Source organism: Primulina huaijiensis, chromosome 16 (assembly GCF_012295235.1).
Source record: "Primulina huaijiensis isolate GDHJ02 chromosome 16, ASM1229523v2, whole genome shotgun sequence".
Lineage (NCBI taxonomy): Eukaryota > Viridiplantae > Streptophyta > Magnoliopsida > Lamiales > Gesneriaceae > Primulina > Primulina huaijiensis.
This window is the reverse complement of record NC_133321.1, coordinates 18,251,553-18,272,365: the sequence shown is the minus strand read 5'-3', so window position 1 is coordinate 18,272,365 and position 20,813 is coordinate 18,251,553. Positions and strand designations below refer to the sequence as shown.

Sequence of the window (20,813 nt, the reverse complement as noted above, 5' to 3'; positions counted from 1 at the left end):
ATAAAATATGATATTAAATATTAGACCTTTTCTAAATTCTCTGTTTTTTCCTTTTCCCAATCAATAACCACGTGAAAAATTATGCTCAATTATTTGTCTCCACCCAACAACGTTGAATGGACCTTAAACAATGTAGAAATTGGATTTTTCATAAAAACTCAACAGGGAAAATGACGGCTTTTCTTCACCAGACGAGACTAGGCTAAACTCGCGTGGATTAGATAAGACATTGATTTTGATCTTTTCGTTGCATATTCTTGGAGAACCTTTCAGTTCCTATCTCCTAATCCTTTGCTCGGAAAATTGCGATTTGAGTGATATTGCAATGTTGTCCTATATAGGCTTGCTTTGGCGGTGGCCAGATTTTCAAATTCAGCGTGGATTGAACAGGCAGCAATAAATTTCGATTTTTGAGTCTTGGCCATTCATTTTCACGATCAAGATTTTCACTTTTCTTACTGTAGCAGCTTCCGATGGAAAGTGATATATCAACGGCGGAGAAAGGAGGAAACTATGCTGTTGTAGTGGAGGTTCAGGTTCCGGGAACCCAAGGAGATGGTGCTTCTGGATCAACGGGTGACTCTTCGATGATGGAAGAATTGTCAAGAGTGCAAATACCCTTATTCTCAAGTACTATGACTACTCCAGCAATGCCAGTAGTCGCGAGCCCTTCTCAAGATTTATCTGCAAACCCACCAATTGGGTTGCCTGCTAGGCAAAAATCACTAATGAGATCCTCTTATTCGAAGCCTAAATCAAGAATTGTGGAGCCTCCACATTCGAGCACCTTGATGCCTGGTAAGGAAATTGCTCAAACTACCCCAGTAGGGTCACCTTATATGCTGTCACCAAGTGCGGCTTCGCAGTCAGTAAGAGTTAAGCCGAGCACTCCTAAAACGTCAGCTCCGATCACGCCAAGGACGCCTTTAATGGCGTCCACGGGAGATGACGATGAGGATGATGATGATGACAAGGTTTACGAGACCGAAAATCTTAAGAATCTTTTAAAATCTAAGCGCGGTAAGAAAGTGAGTGCGACGATTCTGGTGGAATGGTTTGCTCTTGTATGCATAATGTTTGTCTTAATTTCAAGCTTAACTGTTGATAAGTTAAAGAATCGTCATATTTGGAGTTTGGAACTGTGGAAATGGTGTGTGCTGGTACTCGTAATCTTTTGTGGTCGTTTACTCACCGGATGGGTGACTAATTCTCTTGTTTATTTGATTGGAAAGAACTTCTTCCTCAAGAAGAAGGTTCTGTATTTTTTGTTTGGCTTGAAAAAGATTTTTCGTGTGGTTTTATGGTTGGCTTTGAATCTTCTGACTTGGGTTTTGTTGATTAATCGAGGCGTTAAAAGATCAGAGGAAACTACTAAGATTCTTAATCATATAACTAGAGGCATAGTGTCCACTCTAGTTGGGGCAGTTATGTGGATGGTGAAGACTTTATTTGTCAAATCGATAGCTTCATCTTTTCACGTTAGAACTTATTTTGATAGAATTCAAGAATCCATTTTTCATCAGTATATTCTTCAAGTCCTCTCTGGTACTCCGAGGGAGAAAAACGATGTTTCTGAGAATAGAAGACGATTGAATTTCAGCAGAGTAAAAACAAGAAAACAAGATAAACAAGGGGAGGTGATTAATGTTGATAAACTTTACAAGATGAGACGAGAAAAAGTATCGACTTGGACAATGAACGGGTTGGTCAATGTTATTAGAAACTCGGGGATGCCTAACATCTCTGTGGTCAGTGTTGAAGAACAAGAGGAAGGGCCGAAAGAAATTACGAGTGAGGTTGAGGCCAAGGACTCAGCAAATAGAATATTTAGAAACGTTGCAAAGCATGGTCATAAGTAAGGATGCTAGTCTCATGAATAACTTCTTTATAGCTAGCTGTTTTAGTTTTTCTTTGATAGTCTAAGGTTAAATTGGTCTGTGGTAGGTATATCGACGAGAACGACCTTTTACGTTTCATGGAAAAAGAAGAAGTTGATAATGCATTATTACTCTTTGAAGGAGCTGCAGAATCTAGAAGAATCACAAAATCATCCTTCAAAAATTGGGTGGTAAGATATTTTACATTTTGATGAATTGGATAGTATAAGTTGCCGTTGTATCCTGTATGTGGTTGCATGTGCAATACAACAATTGAAATGTGACTCTTGTGCTACTGTATGACTTGGAGGATTTGAGTTGCACCGTTCCCAACATTTATAGCTTTTAGTACATTATAAAAACGTGTTCTTATAATTAATATCACTTCTATATTTAATTCTCATGAGTAGTAAGTCAAAGCGGGAGGGGGATTTTTCAATAGATAGTCCCTGCTGTCTCTGTGACTGATTGCAATAAGAAGTTGAGCTGCAATGCTGCTGATGTCAACAATTTTTGGTACATAATGTGCTCTCTGAGAGAAAACATTGGTTTATAGTAGACTACCTCTTAAATTAACCTCTATTCCATCATTTTACCATAAAACAAATGTTGTGACTAAAGTTGGAATTCCATAGCTTATATTCTGGAAATGTTTCATGTGAAGCTAATTTCTTGATTTTTTGCTTGTGTGAAGGTAAGCGTATATAACGAGCGAAAATACCTGATACTGTCTCTCAACGATGCCAAAACAGCAATAAAGGAGCTAAACAAGATTGCTTCGGGACTTATACTACTAGTGATAGTTATAGTTTGGTTACTTTTAATGGAAATCACCACCACCAAGGTTTTGGTGTTCATTTCATCTCAGATTTTACTGCTAGTATTTATGTTTGGTAACACAGTTAGAACAGTATTTGAAGCCATCATATTCGTCTTTGTGGTCCACCCTTTTGACATCGGTGATCGCTGCGTTGTTGATGGAGTACAGGTAAATTATTTGGCTTCTTATACTAAATTTGGCTCGCGTAACATTGTTGGTTACTTCTTCTAATTCTTTAATTTTCTACAGATGGTAGTCGATGAGATGGACATTTTTACCACAATCTTTCTGAAGGCTGACAATGAAAAGGTATACTATCCCAATGCAGTCTTGGCCACCAAACCGATCAGTAATTTCAATCGAAGCCCGGAAATGGGTGACTCAGTGGATTTTGCTCTGGATTTTTCGACATCTGTGGAGAAAATAGCAGAATTGAAGGCTAAAATAAAAGCGTATGTTAAATCAATCCTTTTCATTATGTTTATTTATACTCAGAAATTGTCTGGAACAGAATTCCTTCTTTATGCACTTATTTTTTTCTCTAGTACTTCAGTTCTCAAAGTAGCATAAACTCAGGATCCGTCAATCCAATATTTGACATGTTGGAACGATTCTAGTTCGGGTAGTTTCTGGCGAGTCGCTAACATTTCCTTTTATTTTATCTTCAGGTACTTGGAAAGTAAACCTCAAGAATGGCGTCCCGGTCACAGCGTGATATTAAAGGAAATTGTCGATGTTAACAAGCTGATGATGGCACTTTATGTGAGTCATACAATAAACTTTCAGAATACAGAAAGGGCCAGTCGAAGATCCGATCTAGTCTTTGAACTCAAGAAAATATTCGAGGAAATCTGTATAAAGTACCGTCTTCCACCTCAAGAAGTGCAGATCAGTCAGTCATGAGTAGCAAATGGCAGCACCGACAACTGTTGTAAAGTGATGAATTTTGATAATTGAAGTATAAGTTTTGTATCTTCTCAGAAGAATTATGACCTTCTGTTGTACTTCATTTTCATTCCAGGAATCTATTATTATTAGGTGATGATATTTTATGTTATTAAATTAATCTAGAACTGGGAAAATATTGCACACCGGAGTATCCTACAACAGATAAATCAGTCGAATAAACTTTTTAAATTCTCAAAAAAGATCATTTCATTTCAAGGGATGGATATAACAACAGAATCAAGAGAACTCCATCCTGGAATAGCAAAACATTTATATCTAGTCGAACCACAAAACGACTTCGTTCACACGATCTTTGAGCTTGAATGGTGAATTATACCCCGAGAGGGTGAAGTTCTGGGTCGAAGCCACTCTTTCATAAGGGGTGCCTTGGAGGGTTTTCCTCAAGGCCGCAATCTCCGTGGGAATATTGCCGTTCATAATGAAGTTACCAAATCTTCTTACAGCACATTATTTGTGTCGGGGTAACTTCACTATCTTTATTCGATCCGTGTCTGGTGCGGGTATGTTGTTCTGGTATTCTTTTGGCAAGTAAGCGAATACAGTGTAGGCCGAGCCATTAACATCGGCCGATGGTTTCTTGACATCGACTAGTATCCGAGATGTCATGTTCATCTTGATTTGTTCATGGTTGCCACCGAGAAAGTAATTGAATAAGCTATATAATAGAAGAAATATATATCAACTTAATACATATCAGATTAAAATAAGAGAAAGTTGAGATATGTATATTTTTGTTAATCTAAATTGTCACATTTCAATCTTAGTTAGTTATCATTGTTTTCTTCGATTTATTTGTTTTCGTGTGACATTGACATGATACTAATGTGTTCGATGTCACTGTAACTATTCCCATGAAAAAAAACTAGAATTGCCTCAAGCTTGTGACGATTACAATATTAGATAACGGGTCATATCTCATATTTTTTGGACTAAATTGTCTACAATAAATAAGAAATTGTGTATTCATAGAATCAATCCTCTTTAACACTTTTCTTAATTAGATTGCTGAAATGTTTATATATTAGCCACTTCCTTATTCTTCTTCCTTCATTCAAGAAACAATTTTGGGTAAATGGTCATTGAGGTAGATTTGTCATAATGTTCGGATACCTATCAAACACAAATCCTATATCTCGTGTTGAAAACACACTAATCATAATAGAAAATACAACACTGAATTGACAAGAATTTGGATCAGAAGAGTTCCCCGATATGGATTTAAAAAAATGCGAAGTAGACGCAAACACGTCTTGTAATATTAACAAAAGTAGAAACGCAACTCTTAACAAAAGTCCAAACAAACAAAAGCAAGTAATTCACATATACATATGATGGTGAACATTTTTATACAAGCTCCTATGCCATGACATGATGACATCAATTCTAACGCTGATAAGCATTACAGTCACACAAGTTTCCATAGCATACTCCTCCATCAATCACAATCGGATCATTATCGAGTAAGATAGTATATGACAAGAAAAATAACCACAAAAGATACCACGAGCGTAAACATACTTCGGCTCGATTTGGTCTCAAATACCTGAAGTTTAGTAAGAATTTCAAAGGCGACACATCAAACTCAAATCAAAAGGGGAAAAATGATTAAAATAATAATAATAATTTTGAGGTAAATACCATCTTAAACTTATCCATTGTTCCCGACAGAACTCCTCTTGATGCGTCCATGTCATTTCCCTGAAATTCAGAAGTTAGAATCAAGAACAAAAAAATTATGTTCTAATATCAATTGAAATTCAAGATGTGGGATCTGTTTCAGCTATATATTACGCACCATCCTGTCCAGCATAAGGTTATGAGAGTCGACTTCCTCGTGTATGTCACCTGACAACTGTTTGTGTAACATTTCGTTAATATGTCGAAAATAAGCTAGAGTCGAAAAATTCTATTATCAACCAAGCAATGCAACTAGTGAATATTAAAATACTAAACTAAATCATGTGTGACTTACTCTTTTCAGAATAGCAACTCGATCTTGCAGTCCATCAATTGCTCTATCATTCTCTTGCTCATCAATTTCATGAGAGGAGTAAGACGATGAAGCCCTTATACCTCCCTCCTCAATCCCATCAAAAAGAGCAGCTCTAGTGTCACGATTCCTGCCCAAGATTGTTTTTGTTACAGATTTAGGAATATTAATATTAGCAAGCAGAAGCATTATAAAAACTTCCAAGAGAAAAGGTAGCTTCTAAACTGTCATCGATAAACAGTATATTTAGAAACTAAAGATCGCCTATTGAATAGATTAACAATTATCAGATGATGGAGGATCAGGCAGATTTAACTGAACAGAACGCAATATCCTAATCCCGACCTCATTTACCAGTGAAGAGCAAACAAAGAAAGGAACATTATTCAACAAAATAGCAAAATTGAAATGGAATCAAGAATATACACCCAGAGTGTCCACAATCGATATTAAATTACAAGTTGACGACATGATCAAAAGCACATGCAAAGTTGTTTCTTCTTCATAGATATATTAACCGCTGACACTCAAACTTTTGGGGAAGAAACTAAATCAGTAGCCAGCACGCAATCAAAATTAAACGAGCAAATACCTTATTGAATTCATAGTTTAAACGATACGAATTCACAGTGTAGCTCAGAACCGTATCCTGCGAGTCAAATTTCTACAAAATTAAAAGAAAACACCAACAGAATTCACATTAATTTCACAGAGTAATTGAACTGATACCTGATGAGACTCAAATTTAAGAAATTTACATTGAAAAAACTGAATTGAAATGCTCACTCAACAAAGTACCAATCGCAGAAAATCTTATAGATCTGAAGAAAGTAAGCGAAGAGCGTATCTTAGGCGTGTACCTCCAACGGAAAAATGGAAGAACATACCTGATTGTCGAACGTCGATCGATTGAGTAAAAAAAAAAGAGACAAATAGAAAATTTAAGAAAGCGTTAAAATTTGGCAATTTCTTAAAGTGGGCCGTGTTTTAGTCCTTTGGGGACCATTTTGCAAATAAATAAATTTGGTGTTTTGTTAAATTTTACACGTAAATAGCGATAAAGCAAAGTAATATCAATGAACTCCAATAATTCAAACAACTTGGCTAATGATTCTTGGATGAACCTGCCTGATTTGTACTATATTAGTTATCCAATAACATTGAAAAATAACGGCGGCAAGTTCCATTGTAAATAAAAATCAATGAACTCCATAAATTAAAAACTTAATATATTAGCAAGGAGGCAAAAACTTGTGTGAGACAGTCTCACGGGTCGTATTTTGTGAAACAGATATCTTATTTGGGTCATTCATGAAAAATTATTACTTTTTATGCTAACATTATTTATTTTTTATTGTGAATATCTGTAGGGTTGACTCGTCTCACAGATAAAGATTCGTGAGACCGTATCACAAGAGACCTACTATAGCAAGAAAATACATAACTTTTGTTACGAAACATAGTAAATACCAATAAAATACTACGTTATTTTATTTTTCTACTAGTATATCGAGAATCGGAACTACAGGTCTTAGAACAAAAAAGATTATACATTTAATTAATTTTAAATATCTAATTAATAATATTTTATGTTACTAAATTTTTTCATCGATAATATTTTAAAAAATATATTATAGCTACACACAAAGCATATACAACTACTAATAATATCAAATAAACAGAGCTTGTTGTCAATCACATTAAGATAGTCATGGAGGCCTAAGCAGACATCTTTTTTTAAAAAAATTAATTCAGAAGTTATAATTTAAAGAAGTACTTAACTTATATCAATTTTCAAGTGTTTAACAAAAATTGGAAATTTGGGAATAACCTTGATTAAAGTAATGTTTACATTTTTCTGTATCATGATATCGATAAGTGTATTATTTAAATATAGAGTAGGATGATTTTATCAATAATAACAATAAATCTTAGGGTAAATTTGCTTTAAATCTTCACATCCAAACTTAAATTTGTATCGGTTCCTATCAAAAACACTTATGTTTTTGTACTTCCTGAGTCCACATGTCTTTTATCGGATCCAAATCGATAGAAAATATTTAAAAAACGATATATATTATATTTGAACACCAATTATTTAAGATCTGATACTAATATATATTTAAGTAGTAAATGATGATATTAATAAAGTTGTTATAATTTTATACTCAAAATCTTATCTTTTGTACCAAATCTAAAACAGTTAGTACTCAAATATAATACATTAATAGCATATTATCAGTGTTTTGTACCGATTTTCATCCGAAATTTGGAGATTTTTGAGTAATTTACCGTAATCTAAACAATGATGTAGAAGCATGAGTATATTTTGCCTTATTGTGAAATCCATTATGTGTATCGTTCTCAGCATAAAATACAACAGTTTCCTGCATGAATGTTCTAAAAAACAAATAAATGAATGTGGTTTCAAACTAAACATAGGAGAGAATTTTTCTGTAACAAACCAAAATAATATTGTCATAAATCAGATATACTGTCTAGGATGGAGTCGATGTCGGGAGTTAAAACCGCGCGTTGGTTGAGTTCCCCAAGATTGCAGCAATGTTTCTCTTCTGTATTGATGGCAACAACTTCCTGTGCAAAAGCACGATCCAAGCCTGCAGATACCTGAAATCCAGGTAACATTTACTTCTCTTACATTCTTAATTCAAGATTTGAAATTTCTCATCAGCATTTAGTAACCAATTGGTGTTTTTCTGCTACTAAATTCCAGGAAACCTCGATTTCATATTAGCATATACAATCATGGAAAAGAACTTGATAGAAATTTGAGTTAGCGTATCGCCGAGCTTCAACTTTATAGCACCGCTTTAATACATTGCATTTTCCCCCATAAAACCTGCAGGTAATGCTTCCAAACTACAAGGCTTTTGCGATGATCTTCCACCCTTTCCTGAATTTTTAAGATTTTTGTCCTGATTTTCACCTTCTGTATTAGACGATTGCTTCAAAATAGGCATAGTAGCTGGTAACTGAAGAAAAATCATCCTCGTCTCTTGCTCATCCTCTCGAAAATCATGTTAACCATTTATTTCAACGCACAACATATGAATATGTAAGTACAAATCATGCTTAGAGATAACGAACCATTAAACCTAAGTTGACGGTGGAGTTTGATTCATTTTCTTCATACTGCAACCTCTCTGTATCTTCTCCAAACTCTTCTTCATCAAGAAGTTCTACGAGAAATAAAACCAGGTAAAAGACACTTCGACAAATGATTTTTTTTCAACCACATACTTATTAAATGGGAAAATCAGGTAAATTTCTCATTCATACCAGGATTTCCTGAATATGGTCGAAGTGATACAGGATAGATGGTGTAGTAATCCTGTGGGAAAATAAGGTAAATCTCACTGACCGTCAGAAGACGAGCCTTTGTTTACAAATGACTTGATGGAATTTGATCGACCTTCATAACCAAAGGCAACCTGACTTGTCCCAACTGCAGCAGAAAAACTCGAGATCAACCGTAAAACTTTAGCAAAAATATAATACATTGAAGAACGAAATTCTCTTTATGAACCAGCAATATTCTTGGATTTAACAGTTTATTTCCAAATGAAAATACGAATATTTTTTGGAACAAGCTTACCCTTCCTCTCAACTTTAGCATTTTCCTTGAAAGATGACTCCTAGAATGAATAGCATTTGAATTATATAACTTTAACGGAAAAATCAACACAAATTCAATATGCTACTGAATTTGAAGCACAGAAGGGAACCGGAAATACATGTAAGCGGAGCAGAAGTTGTTGTGCCTGTGCTTCATCAATACCGTTTTCAACCTTTTCCCTGTCAAAAAATACTAAATTCACCATGCATAGAATAAGTCCACGTCAAAGAATCAGAGTATCAAACATGAAAGCCAGGACTGTTACGCTTTTGGCAGGGTAGGCTTCCGTTCTTCCTTGACGGGAGCTTTTGGTGCACACTTCACCTATATAAAACAACGCAAATCAATCCTGACAGAGAGAAATTCGTCACAAAATATCTGAAAAAAGAGTAACTTCAAATAATCAAACCTTCCTCGGTGCATTGCCGGTCGAATTGGTGAATGGCTTCGGATGCCTACGAAGTTATAAATTATCATGATCATAGAAGCACCCAAAAAAAAAGGAAAAAAAAAAAGAAAGAACATCATTCATTGATCAGAAACAAATGCCAAATCATATACATGTGAAAAAAGTCCAGATTTTTCTATGAATTTATTTTTACCCAGAATGTTATATTGACATTGGATCATGCAACAGGAAATGCACCCCTTTTTTCTTGCGTTCATCAATACTATAATCTTAGGTATCAATATCCCAAATCAATGGTGCAGTCTGCAGCATACCACCGATTAATGATTGCCAAAGAAAGTGGACACTGAACTAAAACAAAGATCTTGATACTGGGCTGCGCTTAAACAAACCTGTTTCGATCAATAATGATTGGATTCTGGTTTTCAAGAAATTATCTGAGTGTGTATGATCTCGAGTGAATTTCAGCACTGTGGCATTATTATAAAGAAAAGGAAGAGATTGGCGGCCAAGGGGGTTTTGGAGGAGTTTCAGCATGGAAAGATTTGCTTACGCTGTCAGATGGCTGGGTACATAGGAATGTCGGGTGATTTGACGACCGCCTACATCCTCATTATCATTACATTTTGGGATATTCCTGTAAATTGACTTAATTCGATCATTTATTTTAATTAGTTATTGTTTTTATATTAAAAAAATAAAAACCGAATTAGTTTGATCTATTAGGTCTCTTATTTTATTCTATTTAAATTTATCAAAATAATCTGATTTTTTTTAAATAGCTTGCAGGATTGAAACTGGAATTTTGCAACTTCAAACCAATTGCTTATTACTTATCATAATTCTACTTCCTATCGATCGTTTTCCAACTTCTAATATGGTCCGATAACTAGCGAACTAACAAATAATAAACGACGCGATCCATTTTGCGAGACGATTCGAAAATTCTAACATGAGACAAGTAGTTAAACCAAGCGATCGCCGATGAGTCGAAATGAGTTGACAACCGATTACAAAGCAAATTTACCTCAGAAACAAGACAAACCACTTCTGAGAAACAAAGAGAATCGATAAGCAGCTAACTGTTCGGTACATTATAATCGTGGCAGACCAGAAACAGCAGAAAAAACATGGCTCAATATCATATTTTACATACAATCCTCCAAATTTACTACAAAAAATACACTTTGACATCATCTCCACCATATTATAAATCATGGGGATCCATTATAACACAACGTGAAAAAGGTTACCTTCGACTCTTAAGTAATGAGATCGTGAAGAAATAACAAGCAGTCGATACGTTGGAAATGTATCTATCGTCTCTAATACACCTTGATAGAGGAACTATTCTTTCTGGAAAAAAGAGAGTACAAAATCTGTATGTACAGAGAACAGCTGTGTATCCAAGAAATGCTGTTCACCAATATCCAGAGAACAAAATAATATATCAGAATTATGTTATAAATTTCACTGATTCAAATACAAAATACGGAGCCCTTTTTAATTTCACGTAAGAACTATGGAAATGAAAACAAGGCGTGAGGAACATGCCTTCATAAAAGGTCGGTCTCGACTGGGGAAAGAATCAATGAAACTCTCCTTTAATAACAAAGATACCTGATGATCAACAAAAAAAATCTTCATGCGTCAATCTGTGATGAAATCTTTTATTCAATCACCATAGAAGAAATAGGGTATTAAGCAACAGCCTTTTCATGTCAAGGTGAACTTTAGCTACTCTCGTATATAACAGGTAGGCCAAATACATTTTTCCCCAGTCACGACAATGAAAGTAGAATTACAAAATACCAGATATTAACATAGCAAATCAACGCTGCAAATTTCTTCCCTAAGTGTACAGATATAAGAACTCCTCTGGGAACGACCGTAAAGAACTAAAATAGTGAACAGATTTCAAAGCTATTTTTGTATTTCTACATCAGATTCTTTTGGCAATATGACGTCCTGGTTTCTCATTCTTTAAATGCCATTTCCCAAAATTTTCACCTATAAAGAGTTCAAATGCAGGAGTATTTAGGTTAAACTAATTCTTCATCAAACAGAACTTTTTCTAAAAGAATCTGTATCAGTTAATAGTCTTTATTTATTCTTTCAAAAATGTAAGTTAAGACAAAAATTTTAAAAGCCATATTTTCTACTTTCTTTTTTATGATATTATTAAGCGCCCCAGCATCTAAAGAAAAATCTGAGAAAAATTCTGTATTTACATGCACTCTTTACATTATATGCAACCATAGTTATGCGCACAAACATGTTCAAGTGCAAAGTGCAGTAACAATGGCACAGTAAGAAGTAAGAACATGGGCTCCTTCAGAGATTGTTGTGTTCTAGATATATATACATACCTTATCATTGTTAGATTGGACGTTAGTGATTGTATGAGAGCGAATGTTGGAACATATAGAATCCAAATAAGATCGTAACACTCCTAAGAATGCTCGGGCAGCTTCAACCTGAAAATGTTACAATGAATACACTAGACCCGGGTTCATTTAATTCTCTCACCTTTTCTTGTTTTTTATGGGCTTACCAAAAGCCCTGCTCGTTAAATTAAATCAATTAGAACTCAGAAAAAGGGCTAACTACGCCAACAGAACTACATACCTGTACAGGAGTACAGTCATAAACTGGTCTTCTCTTCCCCAAATAGCTTTCTCCAACGAGCTTCGCATGGTACGGACTAAGGCGTGAATATAGTTCTCTTTGTTGAGGAAGCTGGGGTATAGTTGGTGATTTCATCTGTTGCCTCGATACAACCAAAATAAAAGAGATTACAAGGATATCAAGACTTCAGAATGTTTGCATGACTACCAAAAGACCGTAAAGATCAGCAGTCAAAGACAAAGGGTGTAACCGATTTAAGAAAAAGGAGACCTTAGAAGTCCCCTTGAGACCAAATGTACCAAATCGGAATACCAAGATTCGAGGTTTAGACAACAAAAGATTGGGATCATGATGTTGTACTACCTACATAATATATATATCTCGTGTGGAAATCGAGGATCACTTTCAAGTGTTTAATACCAAACTATAAACTATAAGCACCTGGTTTCTGTTTGCATCCACGAGTATGACATTAGTCATCTTCGACTGAACTTCAGTTGTCTTGTTCTTCACACCTACCTGCTCAGAATATGGGCATCTATAAATTAACGGCAATCAAAAGAAAACAAGTGGCAACTGCAGCACATTGCCTTTGAGAATCCAAATATTCACATTTTTCAAATTTGATCAACGTAACGACCAGAAATATAGGTTATGTGAGTTTCAAGTTGAGAAATTGCATATTTATTAACTGTTTATTACAAATTCAGAACTTGGTAGAGCTCATAAGAATTATTCGTAATCAGTATCCCAGAAAAACTCTACACTTCTCGAGATTACTGTTCATCATATAATACAGTCATCAAAAGTTCGTCTCTTTCAGGATCCAACACAGCAGCCCAAGTTTTCAGGTTCAAATATTTTGAAAACCTCACCAAAACTCATCAACTATTATAACTTACAAAATTAAATTCCGAAAAATCGAGTATGATTTTTTCACTAATCAAAAGGTACAGGAAAACTCACAATGTAAGGGACAGGTGCATCGAGAAAGTCCAGCATGTCATTTGGCAAGACCTGCAAACACATTCTCAGATACATTAACTGATTAACAATCAACGAGTGTAGCCACAATATATATTAGAGGCTAGAGCTAAACAAAATTGTGCCAATGGCATAAAAAACCATGAAAAAATTAGTCGGGACAAAGAGATACCGGCATCAATAAGCTCTGCCATTGATACGGTCGAATCAGTGGTATAATTGACAAAATGATAGCTGACAAAATACCCTGCAGGCCAACGAAAACCAAATTGTATTAGAAACTTTAAAATTACATCTCCACGATATATCAGAGGACGAGCAAAAAAGCAAAAAAAAAAAAGGAGAAAAAAAAAAGCAGATGCAAGCATTAAGTATCTGAAAAAGAAAAGTGGTTAATGCTAATCTCCTATAGATGAAGTTGTGACCAGCATGACAACCCTAAATTATAACACACATCATGCTATACAGACATAACTGAGAGAAAAACTGCACAAGTATAGACACACAATAAAGAACGAATGCCAAAAACATTCAGATTGAGAAGAAGAAAATATGATTATCAGAAAAATTAAAATTTACATAACTGACACCTACCAAATTTGAACAAACGACCACAATATGCTTTTCCAGAAGAGCACCTGCAAATAATGTCAATACCTGAAAAAGGAAACTGAAACACTTTTAGACATTGAATGATCCACTTCAAAAGAATGTGCTTGTGTCATATATAGTGCCTTCTAACAAGCTGATTGAAAGGAAATTATAGTCACAGGAAATCTAACGAATATCAATGTTTCATTAGATGACAATGCATGAAACTCAAATAGGAGATGGACTTACGTGTTCCAATCGGAGGGAACCACATAAGCAAGCAACAGCCCATACAGATAAAGCAGCGGCTTCCTCCTCCACCATTAATGCACTGTGGGCCTATAAGGAAAAACCAACACATGGCAGACCTCCTCAGTTAAAAGGACGACACTCAATATTACAACCAAAATCTAACCAGAGAAGGTTCGCTCAACAAAGAAATCTAACCAGAGAAGGCAGAAAAAAAAGTTCAGTGAATACTACAGGACAATTTTGTATCAAATCGAAATCGCATAAATGGGAATCCCCATTTGACATTTAGACAAGGCAGAAAACTTAAATTCTTCCGATTATACCTCTGCTAACTCCAAACTCGTGCTGCATGATCTCAAATCAATTGTTGATCCAGCAACATGTAAGACTGTTTCATTTGGTCTGTGATACTCGAGAGGATGCAAATGATCCAAAGGGTGGAATTTGAGGGTTGAACCACGTGTTGGACAATTTAAACGATAATATTCAGAAATTATACGTAAGGATCCATGATTGTTTGCCTGAAAACATAATGGGGATGGGAATACCTCAGTAGACAGATAATAATGTGCATGAGAACCAAAAACATCCAGAATAAAAATTCCAACCTTTATCCGATCAGTTATATCGCTATGTTCACTGAGGATATCTTGGCCAGATGATGAAGCCTCTTCCACTTCAGCCTCATCAATATCACTCCTGAAACGTCTATATTCACTTGGAAAGCCCTGAATATCGCATCCACAGTTCATGATGCATTTGTTAAAATTAACATGTTCCTTCCTGGACAGCAGAAGCAAGGAATTGTTCATGGTATCTGTGATAAAACTAAAATTTTCTCTATGCGTGTGTTTTTCAAGTAACCAGACGATGGTAGAAAATCATAAAAGAACAAGGCCAGAGATTAAAGTTAATCTACCATGAGGAAGATTCAGAGCTTTCTAGCTGCTGAAACTGTAATACTGGTAAAGTAGTATTTGGTAGACGGCATTCCGCTGATTGATTGCCAGCAATGTTATTCTCAATAGAAGCATCAACCACAACATCAACACCAGATTCCTTCTTTATATTACTGTCATCATCTAGGCTTTGATTTTTAAAGAAAGACGTATCATTGGTCACTCTTTCTCCAACCATTCGATTTGGCGTTGCACCTTCTCCATCTTCCAGTGGTAAACAACTGCTCTCTTCCAGTGTTTCATCCTCATCATATCTCACAGGTGACTTCAAATCCAGGTTATATATCTCCTTTGTTAACCGTTCCAACCTCTCTTCAGTGAATATGCTACAGAATACAGCAAGATATGAAGTAAAAGATGAGCAATAGCAAGTAGAAACCATAAAATTTCCGGGCAGTTTAAAGTATAAAACACTAATGTGCATTCGCGGAGATACCAAAAGAAACAAATATATCACTGTAGTTCATTCAAAATCAATCACCAGAAAATTGGATCCTAAAGTAACATGCACAAGGATTTTGAGCTAACCACAAATGTGTAGTGTCTTAAAAACTACTCAATCCAAAAGATCCTGGAGCTACCATTTCTAGGAATATCAAAGTGAGAAGCACAATAATTTTAAAAAGATCACAAATCTGCCATTATCAAATTTTTCCATGAAGTAAGAAAAACAGAACCATCAATCAAAATAATAAAGGAATCTAAACATTTCTACCAGCTTCTTCTCACATAATCCACATAAAAAACATATATGGACTACCCATCTTACCACTCCGATCATACTCCATTTTTTTCAGATGAGGATGAGGTACAGGTGAGCCATTGCACAAAAAGCTAGTAATAATATAACAAATTAGCCAGCAAGTAATCATATCATTATCAGGTGAAATGAGATGCATCAGACAAGACAACATAGACACATCAATTGACAGACCTATTCAATACTCCAAAATGCAATTCAAAAAATGGAAGCCTTGAAAGAATGCAGTAACAGCGCCGTGTGGTCAAAATATGCCGGCCTAGGATAGAAGAAAAAGGATGCCCATCTGACATCATAGAGATCAATCCTGATGGCTTTCGTATGATTTCATCAACCAAAACACAGCAACCATAAAGAGTTGAATCATCTGCCACCTGGAAGATTTCAAGGTCGTCAGAAACATTAAGGGAAATAATTATAGTAAAAACCAAGTTTGGCAAAAAAAATACAGAGCCAAACTGCAAAACATGTAAAGAATTGTCTCAGCACACCTGCAGCCGGAAGACGAAGGACAGATCACTCTGTTTCAGATGCTCCTGTAAATACAGCACCCATATTGATTACCACTGCACTTGGTAGAGAGAGCTAATGACTTTAAATGGGCACTAATAGAATCTCTTCAAACACCCAAGTCCCAACCTCCCCAAGGTGATAAATACAAATAAAAAAATGGAATGGAAAAAAGGCACTCATCAAAATACACTGAAAACCTTATGAAAATCATAACTGAATAAAAAAGAGGGCCGGAAAAAAGGCCAGTGGGGGAGAGTTGGGAAGTCATCACGTAAGTTTTCAGAAGAAGCACTCTAAAAATACCTGCCCCAAAAGTATCTCGTTTAGTTCACTCATTGATGGAGTTCTCTCAACAGCATTAACCTGTAACAAAGTTGACTTAGAAACCTAAATAAAAACTAATTCCTCAACAACCATATTTTGATATCAGTCACACCCAGGAAATTGATCTTACACAAAGCACAGTTTCTGTTAACCCTATTATTTATGATCAATCACTGCAAATGAGCATCAACCGCAGAGTTTTCAAGAAAAGAAAATCCAAAAAAGCATGAGACTGAAGTTCTGTTGAGACCTTTCATATCCCTTGTACTTTCCACCATAATCTATATCTACATCTACATTCCTATAAAAGTGTTAATCATGGGCTTTATTTTCCAATTGTAAAAAGATAAAAATGACCTTATCAATACAAATCCAAAAACTCGATAAGGATGTATATGCAAAATTCTAATAGCTGCAAGAGCAAAAATAGAATATCAAATTTTATATTTATTCTACCTAATATATAATTAATGGATAATGAGTTATCACTACAATATACATTGATTGTAGTCATTTATATCACTTCAACAATACAATGTAACTCCTATATTAATTTTATCAAATAATCCATCTTTATATCACCTTTAAATGTTTTATCACTTTAATTTTCTCACTACAAGTTTTTTTATAATTTTGGTGCAACTTTGTAATTATATTTATAGAGTAATTTCTAATTCAGTAGTAAATTACAGTATCACAAGAAGATAAATAAAAAAATTAACTATATATGCAATAGTAGGATAACATGATAAGTATGAAATAATATGATAATATGAATTTTAATACTAACATATTTTATGATTTTTTAACTAAGAAAGAGTTCAATAAATTATTTAGGAGAAGTTATATCAACGATTGTGAATGTTAATATATTAATAATCTAACAGTAAAGCGAAAATACCCGTGCAATATAACCGGAATAGACGAAAAAGGGTCCATTTACAAATAAAGGCCTTCTTAGGATATCGAACAAAGAAGTGCCATAAAATTTTTAAAACCTACAACACATTATTGTGTGGATTTAAAACAAATATGCAGATGTATTTACACACACCCACAGAGCTGCAGAACAACCATTGATTTGTGTATAAAAGTCCCAAAAAATTTATCAAGGATAATGAACAAAAGATTGATTCTAATCATCATTAACAAGCATCGGATGTTACTCTAATTTGCACCTTTATATGGCTTGCCCACATGCTCACCCATTTAAACCATGTTAACCTCATTTCTCAACCCAGATGCCAAACAAGAAAATAATAACTCCAAGGAGAAATAAAATGAAAGTAATAAAATAGACAGACTTCAATTAAGCTATAAGAGGAAAACAAACAATTGCATTTCACAACACCTCTACTCCTGCAGGAAAGCAAAATGAAAGGAGATCCTTATATTTGAGAGGCAACTGTTTGCCGGGAGGGTAAACGAACAAAACCTGAAAACCATAAAAGAATATTGTTTGCCACTTTTATGATTATCATTTAATTTTATCACAACATAGTTGGTGGAAGAATATATAAAATCAACACCTGAGGCTCAAGATTAGGTTCTACACGAGACTGATGCGGACCACCAAGCGCACTTCGAAACCTCCCAGAGCCTTCAGACTTTCTAGCAAAGTAAAGATTTTGAAGTGCTTGAATGTCAGAACTGGGAGGGAGCCCAACAACTACCATGCTCTCAAAGAGATTTGACGGCTCCTTCCAGACTCTGTGATCCTGCAAACATTAGCATTATAAATCATGGAAAACTTCAAAGCAAAAACTTCCAACTCTTTATATTAATGGCTTCACTTCAGATATTAGATTAGAAAAAGGTGGGGTTTCTAGATTAGTTACAATTTGTTCCAGTCAACAAGTGTTGTGGTAGAGAGTGGTATTTAGATATTAGATTAGAAAAAGTGGGGTTTCTAGATCAGTTACAATTTGTTCTAGTCAACAAGAGTTGTGGTAGAGAGTGGTATTTCAATTTTGTTCTTGAATAAACTATCTACAAAACCAGAAAATGAGCATTAGGCACAAATTAAACTAAGACTACAAACGCGTAAAGAAAACTCGTGAAATTATGAGACAAGATACCATGGACTGCAATTGAAAGCTAGCCCATTGACGTTTTTGACTAGTAAGAATTTCTGGGTTGTAAGGCCCACTTTTCACTTCAGGAGGACTTGATAGACCCTTAATAATTCTAGATACATGCTGCTGAAGTCTGTGAAGCTGACCCCCACTTTCGACTTTTGATGAATATACCACAGAAGGTCGTGGAGAATGAACAGCCGCCGCCGCCGCTGCAACAGCTCTGGCCACATCTTCAGTTGTTTGCATGAAGAATGATGCACTCCACCCAGGGCTACCCGACTCTTCACTTTTCTCCATCTATTAAACCTCCACTCTACTGAAACCACATGCCGATATTTTCATTTAGAACAAAGGTATTATGTTTTATGACATCCATTGTAAGAAAAATCCAAAGATAAGAATGAAGATCCTTGCGTGACTCCAGATTTCAAGCTTCCAACTTCTACTCTTATCTTAGAAAAAATGATGGTACGCCGTTCCAGTAAGCCCTTCTTGTGGTCTATTAGGTGGTCATATACATATTCCGGTAAGAAAAAATTGAGAGAAATAAACAAAAACAATCAAACCAATACAAATCTTTGAAGTTGTTCAAAATTTGAGCTAAATTACAATCATATGTAGAATTCCATGGGATCAAAATTAGACACAGCAGGGGACGAGGAGCGGGTGACCATCTCTAAAGCGAATATTTTTCAATATTTTATGTTATGTGTTCTAAAACTTTCGCCCCTTCCACCAAAATCCATATACTCTCCCCTCCGCTCCCGAATTTCAGTTCCGTCCCTACATAGAGAAGAGTAAAATCCATAACTTTTTCAGACTACAGAGATTCTCCACATAAAAGATTGTGGTCAAGACAGGGTGTTGATTTATTCTTCAATTTTTACATCGAACACTCCATGTCTTGGTGTACAGATAGGAGAAAGAAAATACTAATTGGAGGCAAAAATCAAGAATACACCAATTCAATCATTATTCATTTTGCCTAACTGCTAACCCCTCAACACGTTCTTAAAAAATAAAAACAAACTAAATTAAACGCTTTAAAGAGAAAGACATCTGTATCTACATGGTACTATAAGTATATAATTCTATTTAAAAAAGACAAGGAAAAGCTTTGTTTACTTACACCTACCTGCCTTGTATTCATCACTTAAAGAACAAACCACTGAGAGATCAAAAAGATCACAACTTTACAAAGATTTCCTACTTTCAGAATCAAGATCACAACTTTACACCTCACGTGTATGAATTTATTTACGAATTCAACGGTAAAATCCCACAAGATTTGAACTTAAGCCTCCATTTTTTAACTATGTCCATCAGAAACAAACATACAACCAACCCTTCGCAGGAAACTGCCAATAATTCGAGAAGGTGAGCAGAAATTCAGAAACGGATTAAGAATCCAATCAAACTTAGCAAAATAAACGCGTGTATCCATATAAATTGTCAACCCAAAAAAAAATCACCTTTTAACAAAGATAAATGAAGGAAGAGAGACGTGAAAAATCAAAGATTCAAGAGGGCTTTATTAAGAACAACAGGGAGTTTCAGGCGGCCATACAGAGAAGGAAAGCTGCGTCTTTGTTGATGTTTCGGTCATAGATTTAATGGCGAAAACCTCCAAACAAATGGAGAAAAATAAAAAAGAGAGCATGATGTATAATTATTATTGTTATCCTCGCTCCCCTATGTAATAAATTTATTCTTCTTTTTTTTTTAAGGCACTAACTAATAAATCCATTTAATTGCTTGGAACAATTAATTTTTAGATTTCCAATTAAAAAAAATAAATGCCATGATCTCATGTTTTATTTCCATTTATTTATTGTTATATATCAGTTTTGATATGCTGCACACCTACCGTGCACACCTATGTGAGCACCGATGAGGTGTCACTCACCCATTAGATGTGATGAAATATAGAAAAATTGTGTATCCATTGGACGAGCGACACCTCATCGGTGCTCACATAGGTGTGCACGGTAAGTGTGCAGCATATCAAATCTCATATATATA

At 35.1% G+C, this 20,813-nt stretch overlaps 3 protein-coding genes and 1 long non-coding RNA gene across 13 annotated transcripts; 1 reads left to right on the top strand and 3 right to left on the bottom strand.

The window, feature by feature from the left end:
• The first annotated feature begins 164 nt into the window (after positions 1-164).
• LOC140961499 (mechanosensitive ion channel protein 10-like) lies at positions 165-3,742 on the top strand. Its single transcript, XM_073420059.1, has 5 exons — positions 165-1,855; positions 1,945-2,068; positions 2,572-2,865; positions 2,947-3,149; positions 3,366-3,742. The coding sequence occupies exons 1-5, from the start codon at positions 474-476 to the stop codon at positions 3,598-3,600; spliced, it is 2,238 nt and encodes a 745-aa protein (XP_073276160.1). The 5' UTR covers positions 165-473; the 3' UTR covers positions 3,601-3,742.
• Positions 3,743-4,900: 1,158 nt separating this feature from the next.
• On the bottom strand, positions 4,901-6,654 carry LOC140961501 (bet1-like SNARE 1-1). Of its 6 annotated transcripts, none has more exons than XM_073420064.1 (6): positions 6,544-6,654; positions 6,249-6,320; positions 5,639-5,786; positions 5,462-5,518; positions 5,305-5,364; positions 4,901-5,209 (listed from the first exon to the last, which is right to left on the bottom strand). In XM_073420064.1, the coding sequence occupies exons 2-6, from the start codon at positions 6,260-6,262 to the stop codon at positions 5,120-5,122; spliced, it is 369 nt and encodes a 122-aa protein (XP_073276165.1). In that variant the 5' UTR covers positions 6,263-6,320; positions 6,544-6,654; the 3' UTR covers positions 4,901-5,119. The 6 variants fall into 6 exon arrangements, with proteins under 6 accessions (XP_073276165.1, XP_073276168.1, XP_073276169.1 ...); XM_073420067.1 differs by having other exon boundaries at positions 6,249-6,305; positions 6,544-6,640; XM_073420068.1 differs by having other exon boundaries at positions 6,249-6,305; positions 6,517-6,587.
• A 1,329-nt stretch (positions 6,655-7,983) lies between these two features.
• Positions 7,984-9,619, bottom strand: LOC140960707 (uncharacterized). Of its 3 annotated transcripts, XR_012172249.1 has the most exons (6): positions 9,559-9,619; positions 9,412-9,472; positions 9,273-9,312; positions 8,957-9,122; positions 8,765-8,856; positions 7,984-8,284 (listed from the first exon to the last, which is right to left on the bottom strand). It is a non-coding gene; the product is annotated as an uncharacterized lncRNA (long non-coding RNA). The 3 variants fall into 3 exon arrangements; XR_012172248.1 differs by having other exon boundaries at positions 7,984-8,856; XR_012172250.1 differs by having other exon boundaries at positions 7,984-8,856; positions 9,273-9,309.
• Positions 9,620-10,750: 1,131 nt separating this feature from the next.
• LOC140960931 (uncharacterized) lies at positions 10,751-20,452 on the bottom strand. 3 transcript variants are annotated; one of them, XM_073419254.1, is made up of 19 exons: positions 20,359-20,452; positions 18,792-19,574; positions 18,243-18,431; positions 18,065-18,148; positions 16,693-16,752; positions 16,368-16,412; positions 16,051-16,250; positions 15,077-15,442; positions 14,766-14,940; positions 14,481-14,678; positions 14,155-14,244; positions 13,909-13,971; positions 13,487-13,561; positions 13,297-13,347; positions 12,772-12,849; positions 12,331-12,465; positions 12,072-12,179; positions 11,257-11,322; positions 10,751-11,118 (listed from the first exon to the last, which is right to left on the bottom strand). In XM_073419254.1, exons 2-19 carry the CDS (start codon positions 19,086-19,088, stop codon positions 11,050-11,052), a joined length of 2,349 nt encoding a protein of 782 aa, XP_073275355.1. In that variant the 5' UTR covers positions 19,089-19,574; positions 20,359-20,452; the 3' UTR covers positions 10,751-11,049. The 3 variants fall into 3 exon arrangements, with proteins under 3 accessions (XP_073275355.1, XP_073275354.1, XP_073275356.1); XM_073419253.1 differs by having other exon boundaries at positions 20,264-20,437; XM_073419255.1 differs by lacking the exon at positions 16,693-16,752 and having other exon boundaries at positions 20,264-20,438.
• Between the last annotated feature and the right edge of the window lie 361 nt (positions 20,453-20,813).

What these genes read in the sequence shown, in the direction of transcription:
- LOC140961499 (XM_073420059.1), top strand. Translation starts at nt 474, where the DNA reads ATGGAAAGTGATATATCAACGGCGGAGAAAGGAGGAAACTATGCTGTT. An exon ending in CATCCTTCAAAAATTGGGTG is followed by an intron (nt 2,069 to 2,571) that starts GTAAGATATTTT and finishes GCTTGTGTGAAG; the next exon opens with GTAAGCGTATATAACGAGCG. An exon ending in GCGTTGTTGATGGAGTACAG is followed by an intron (nt 2,866 to 2,946) that starts GTAAATTATTTG and finishes AATTTTCTACAG; the next exon opens with ATGGTAGTCGATGAGATGGA.
- LOC140961501 (XM_073420064.1), bottom strand. An exon ending in ACCTTATGCTGGACAGGATG is followed by an intron (nt 5,365 to 5,461) that starts GTGCGTAATATA and finishes TCTGAATTTCAG; the next exon opens with GGAAATGACATGGACGCATC. An exon ending in CAATGGATAAGTTTAAGATG is followed by an intron (nt 5,210 to 5,304) that starts GTATTTACCTCA and finishes ACTAAACTTCAG; the next exon opens with GTATTTGAGACCAAATCGAG.
- LOC140960931 (XM_073419254.1), bottom strand. Translation starts at nt 19,088, where the DNA reads ATGGAGAAAAGTGAAGAGTCGGGTAGCCCTGGGTGGAGTGCATCATTC. An exon ending in AACCTAATCTTGAGCCTCAG is followed by an intron (nt 18,149 to 18,242) that starts GTGTTGATTTTA and finishes TATGGTTTTCAG; the next exon opens with GTTTTGTTCGTTTACCCTCC. An exon ending in TGGATGCAAACAGAAACCAG is followed by an intron (nt 12,466 to 12,771) that starts GTGCTTATAGTT and finishes TCGAGGCAACAG; the next exon opens with ATGAAATCACCAACTATACC.